This window comes from Hyperolius riggenbachi, chromosome 3, assembly GCF_040937935.1.
Source record: "Hyperolius riggenbachi isolate aHypRig1 chromosome 3, aHypRig1.pri, whole genome shotgun sequence".
NCBI classification, from domain to species: Eukaryota; Metazoa; Chordata; class Amphibia; order Anura; family Hyperoliidae; genus Hyperolius; species Hyperolius riggenbachi.
This window is the reverse complement of record NC_090648.1, coordinates 472,871,739-472,877,946: the sequence shown is the minus strand read 5'-3', so window position 1 is coordinate 472,877,946 and position 6,208 is coordinate 472,871,739. Positions and strand designations below refer to the sequence as shown.

The 6,208-nt window shown below is 46.6% G+C and overlaps 1 protein-coding gene across 1 annotated transcript; it reads left to right on the top strand.

Annotated features, from left to right (window-relative positions):
• Positions 1–989: 989 nt before the first annotated feature.
• On the top strand, positions 990–2,522 carry LOC137562414 (E3 ubiquitin/ISG15 ligase TRIM25-like). The gene has a single exon (XM_068273755.1). It carries the CDS (start codon positions 990–992, stop codon positions 2,520–2,522), a length of 1,533 nt encoding a protein of 510 aa, XP_068129856.1.
• Positions 2,523–6,208: the final 3,686 nt, after the last annotated feature.

Here is a 6,208-nt window from a genome sequence, read left to right as displayed (position 1 = left end):
GCTGCAAAAAGAAAAGAATTTACTCACCTGGCACTGGCAGAAGTCTTCTCTCCCCGTCTCCTCTCCTGGCCGGCTCCTCAGGCGCGCAGTTCCCATGGAGCTCCCTCCCTCCTCCAATCTCCCGCGCTGATTGAATCAGGCTACGGGAAGATGGCCACCCGAAGCCCTGTACTGGAGGCATATAAATAGTCTCCAGAGCAGGGCTGCGGCGGCGGCCATCTTTCCGTAGCCCTGCCCTGCTCTGCTCTACCAGCCCCGCGGGGCTGCGGGAAAACAGTGACGTCACGCCGACGTCACTGAGCCGCCGAGGCCCCTACGATCTTGAGCCCCCAAGCGGCCGCTTGGTTCGCTTTATGCCTCGCGGCGCCCCTGCTGGGAGCTGACGGTGATTGGAGACCTCCCTCACTCTTCCCCCTAGTGCCAGTCGCATGTAATGACATGATCAGGAAAAGCCAGCACTAGGGGAAGAGTGAGGGATAGGAGAAGTTACTGATCGCCATGAGTGCCCTCGGATCAGGTGTGAGACAGGAACGGCAGGAGCAATAGAATAGTGACATGTGACTGGGAGGGCAGCCACGGCACCCCTAAGAAGTGCTTGCAGTGCACAAGGGTGCCGTGTGACCCAGTTTGAGAACCTCTGTGCCAGGTAGTTTCTGAGGAGGTTATTAGGACCAGTTAGTTCCCTTTATTAGTTTGCCAAAAAATATGTAATGTTAAAAAAATATGAAATCATTCAGTTTATTCTGATATATTTATTGTAAATAAAAGTATTTATTCTTAATAAAATGTTTATTCTAAAATGTTCAGTTCTCTGTCCCAAAGGAGGTTAACATGTGACACAAAGGTTAATAAGTAAATCTATACACACAGCCTCACTCACAGTTTCTGCCTCATTCTTGGCGGGAATTTGTACACTCGCTCCACTCCCTCCCCCCTCTGCTGCATTTTTCCTCTCTACATCAGTTTCACTTCCTTGTCTCTCCCAAGTCATGGCGTCTGCTGATCTGAGGAAAGAGCTGGACTGCTCCATTTGCCTGAATGTTTATACAGATCCTGTCAACATGAAATGTGGCCACAACTTTTGCCAGGTCTGTATTGATCGTGTGCTGGACTCACAGAAGGGATCTGGAAGATATTCCTGCCCTGAATGCAGAGAGGAGTCTAGGGAGAGGCCTGCACTGTACAGAAATATAACACTCCGAAACATACTGAAGAACTTCCTCTCTACTGAGCCTGAGCAGGAGGAGAGCAGAGTCTTCTGTACTCATTGTGTGGACTCTCCAGTATTGGCTGTGAAGTCCTGCCTGCTGTGTGAGGCGTCTCTGTGTGATAAACACCTGAGAGTCCACAGCAAGTCTCCAGAACACGTCTTGTGTGACCCCACCTCTAACCTGGAGAGCAGGAAATGCCCCATCCACAAGAAGACTCTGGAGTATTACTGCCGCCTGGATGCTGCATGTATCTGTCTGGCCTGCAGGCTGGATGGAGCACACAGAGGTCACCAAGTGGAGATGCTGGAGGAGGCCTCAAACAAGAAGAAGAACCAGCTGAGAAATTTTGAACAGAAAATTGCCACACAAATAAAGGACATTAAGAAAAGAGCTCAGAATCTGCAGAAAAGGCAGAGAAAAGCACAAGAGAATGCAGATGGTGAAACAGAGAGAGTCACAGCCCTGTTTAGAAACCTCAGGAGACGGCTGGAGGACTTGGAGAAAAGAGTCCTGGGTGACATCACTAAGCAGGCAGAACAAGTATCCAATGCATTTAATGATGCCATCAGGCAGCTGGAGGTAGAGCAGGACAAGCTGTCCAGGAAGAGGCGTCTCATTGAGGAGCTGTGTAATGTGACTGACCCACTGACTGTCCTACAGGAACCAGACACAGGTGACTTGTGTGACACTGAGGAGGGGGATGAGGAGTACGGAGAGAGACTTGATAAACATGGAGGGGATCTGAATGTGGCTGACTTCCAACGCACATTATACACGGGGTTATCTGATATAATGTCTGGAGTAAAGAAACCTGTCAGTATACAGGAATCTGCAGGAATACTGCTAGATGTAAACACTGCTAATAATCATCTACACATATCAGATGACAGGAAGACTCTATCCTGGACCCACATAGACCAGAATCATCCAGGTACAGCAGAGAAGTTTAAGGATCACCCTCAGGTGATGAGCAGTAATAGTTTTTCCTCGGGGAGACATTGCTGGGAAGTGGATGTCAGTGAAGCACGTTACTGGAAAGTAGGGGTGTGTTACCCCAGTATAGCCAGGACAGATAATCGGTCACTGATTGGATGTGTTGCTGATTATGGAAAATATGTTAAATCCTGGTGCATTACCACATCTGGTTATTCTAGAGTGAGGATATATCTAGATTATGAGGGTGGGAGTATCTCCTTCTATAGCCTGTGTACTCCCATCAATCTATTACGAACATTCTCCGTTAAATTCACTGAACCGCTCCATGCGGCATTTTGGGTAGACCATTATGGTTGTATAAAGATAACATCTTGAAATCATGAGGTGTGAGAATTGATTAGTTATGATTATTATTTCCTTTTGTGTACATAGTGCTGACACATTCAGAGAACATATGTAAGATACCCCCTCCTGTCTCCCAGATATCACTTGTGTCCCTCAGAGGTGCTTATAATATAATGTCAAAGTGTATTTCTGTTCCGTCTGTCTGCTCATCATTTACATTTTACATTGTTTAAAATGTCTTAGTCCAGTGATGGCTAACCTTGGCACTCCAGCTGTGGTGGAACTACAATTGCAATACTCAGACAGCTCTAAGCATTAGTGATGGGTCGTTCGCGAACGAGCCGGCTCTAAGAGCCGGCTCTTTGCTGAGAACGACAAGAGTCGGCTCTCAGTTTTAAAAGAGCCGATGCCTCAGCCGCCCCACAGAGCTCTGATTTGCTCTGTAATAAAAGGCGCTGAGGCATGCTGGGAGATGTAGTCCTCCTCTTCCAGCTTGTAGGAGTGTATGGGGCAGAGCAGTAGCAGGAGGGATTGCCCTATTCAGAGAAGCAGTCTGGAGTTGTCATGGAGACGGGGGCGGGGCTTTTACTCCAATTCTGAGTGGTGTCTAGTGAGATTTAATGAAGAGCCGAGTCAGAGCCGTAAGAGCCGGCTCTTTAATGGGAGCCGATTCAGAAGAGCCGATTCTCCGAGAAGAGCCGGAATTCCCATCACTACTAAGCATAACTCATGGAGGCAGAGGCATGATGGGATTTGTAGTTTTGTCACAGCTGGAGTGCCACGGTTAGCCATCACTGTCTTAGTCTTAATAAGTTGCTGATTGCATTACTGTGTTTAGTTGTGTTTTTTTTGTGCAATTCACTTCCACAATGACCGGCACAGGATGTTACTCTGTGCTAAACTGGCTACAGTGAGTGCCAGTCCCAACTGCCATCTGGAAATCAATCCATCAAGTTTAGGCCCATACACACGCTAGATTACACTCGACTGAGGTTGCCCCCCCCCCCCTCCCGAGTTTATCAGTCTATCCTCCTCGGTCTTGCTTCCTTGGCTGATAGCGTTCTGCACATGCATAGTAAGTCTTTGTAAACTATGCATGTGCAGTACACTCCTGGCCACATGCCCGTGTTTAAGGCAGTGCACGGATGTGACCTAGCTTGTGCATTAGCCCCAACCACAGTTTTGGTAGCGGAGCATTTGGGGGGGGGGGGGGGGAGCGGCACACCGGAGTGGATCAGAAGCAGCACAGGGAGGGAACTGATAGACTGTGAGGGGATGAAAGAAGCTACAGGTAAATAAATCTGAACCTCGCCACACACACTCACACTCACTCACACACACACACTCTATTTATTTCCTTTAAAGCAATACCAGTTGCCTGGCTGTCCTGCTGATCCTCTAATAGTTTTAGCCATAGCCCCTGAACAAGCATGCAGCAGATCAGGGGTTTCTGACACTAATTGTCAGATCTGACAAGATTAGCTGCATGCTTGTTTCTAATGTTATTCCGACACTGCTGCAGCCAATGAGATCAGCAGGGCTGCCAGGCAACTGGCATTGTTTAAAAGGAAATCTATATGGCAGCCTCCATGTTCTCACTTCATTCTCACTCACCATATTCTCACCACATTGGCCTCAATTCACTAATCTTTATCAAACACTTTATCAAACGTTTGATAATTTACCTCATGATTGCCTTACAGATTTATTGAACGTTTTATCAATAAAACATTTGATAAATACAGTATATAACACCTTAGTGAATTAAAAATTAGATTTTACTCATGAGGTAAATTATGCAACGTTTGATAAAGTGTTTAATAAAACTTAGTGAATTGAGGCCAATGTGGCGGCACTCATGCATCTCCCCCTTCCCTCTCCATAGAGAAGAACACGCTCCTCAGCTGAGAGCTGAGCAGCATGTCTGTACAACAATTATTCCAAAACTTGCCACTGTTACAAATCTATGCAATATTCGTTACTTCATGACATTGTACAAAGCTTAAATCACATTTCACTTTTTGCTGATAATAAACAACTTTTGCTGAAATTAAAACAAACTTTTTTTTAAATTTTAATTAAATATGCGTTAAGATTTCAGATGCATGTGGAAGCTCTTAGGCCTGGAACCCACTGAAAACCGCAAACGCAAAACGCAACCGCTAGCGTTTTGTCTGAGCGGTTTGCAAGCGGATTCATGCGCGTTTTTGGTCGTGTTTTGCAACATTGTATTTTTTCCCCAGCGGGTGCCTAGCGTTTTGCGTTTTGCGTTTTTATCCTGATTGGTCCTGTGAATTATTTTTCATTTTGTTACAGTGTGCTGAACCGCAAAACGCTAGCAAAACCGCTCAGTTTAGGTTTTGCTGAGCGTTTCCGCTAGCGGTTCAATACTTTACATTGAAGCGCTAACGCTCCCAAAATGCTGCACGTCCTGCGTTTGCGTTTCTGAGAAACGCAAACGCTCCTGTGGAAGTTGCCCCATCCATTAACATTAGCCCAGCGTTTTGGCAAACTGCTAGCGTATCGCAGTGCTGCCAAAACGCTGCCAAAAGCGCTCCTGTGGGTTCCAGCCATTACTGTCCCCTTTGCTTTCCTTCCTTCATCCAGTTATGCAGGGACACCGCTTTTACATTTCTCCTTTTCTGGAAGTGCTCATGTGTCCAGTGCACAAGCGCAAATGAATGCGGCAAGGTCAAATGAATGTGGCATGCACAAGTTCGCGAATCATGCATGCCCAGTACAAGTACAAGGAAAAAAATTGTGCCTGAGCAATTTCTTTTACCAGGCATGTGCGGTTTATGAACTTACACATGTGCAGTAGAACTGTGCGTATTCAGGTGTACTGCGCATGCACTGTTTGTTGATATGATATGCACTAGTGCATTGCGGGCGCAAGATCTTCCAGAAGAGAATATTCACCTACCCATCAGCCAGATATTTAAAGCTCTGATACCCAGCAACCCATTAACCTGGGGGATACTGCATACTGGGGGATGGAGGAAGCAACAAGAGCTTCCAATTACATAGTGAGCAAATTATTTGATTGTAAAAAAAAAAAAAAAAATTACTTTAGGTAGACTTTAAAGAGACTCAGAGATGAGTCTTTGTGCATTTTTTTTTTACTTACCCGGGGCTTCCTCCAGCCCCATAAGCATGGCTGTGTCCCTCGCCGTCCTCCTGCGATCTCCTATTTAGCAGCCGCAGCTCAGTTGGGGTCAGTCTGACTGAGTGATGTCAGCCAGGGTCCTCTATGCTTGCGCAGAAGGTCCGTTGCTGACATCACTGAGCCGCTTACAAGGGCTTACCGCGGCTGAACAGGACATCGTAGGAGGACGGCAAGGGACACAGCCATGCTTATGGGGTTGGAGGAAGCCCTGGGTAAGCAAAAAAAAAAACAAAGGGCAGAAAGACTTCTTTTTGAGTCTCTTTTAAGTTGACTTCCCCAGCCACCCATAAAGTCATTACATATCCGTTGTGCTGCCAATTACATGTGTCCTCCTGGTCCTCCATCCTCTGAGTTGAATTTGGGGTGTTATCAACAGTTGGTTGGTTGCAGCTGAGCTAGGAACGGTTGTAGCCGTGCAACCCCTTATGGGCCGGTTCACACTCGTTTTAAAAACTTATACGTGGGATAAGTTTTTAAAGCTTTGCAGAAACGCAGGAATTGGATCCTATGTAAAAACTAGGACCCGCTTTCACTCGTGCAGAAACCCGGA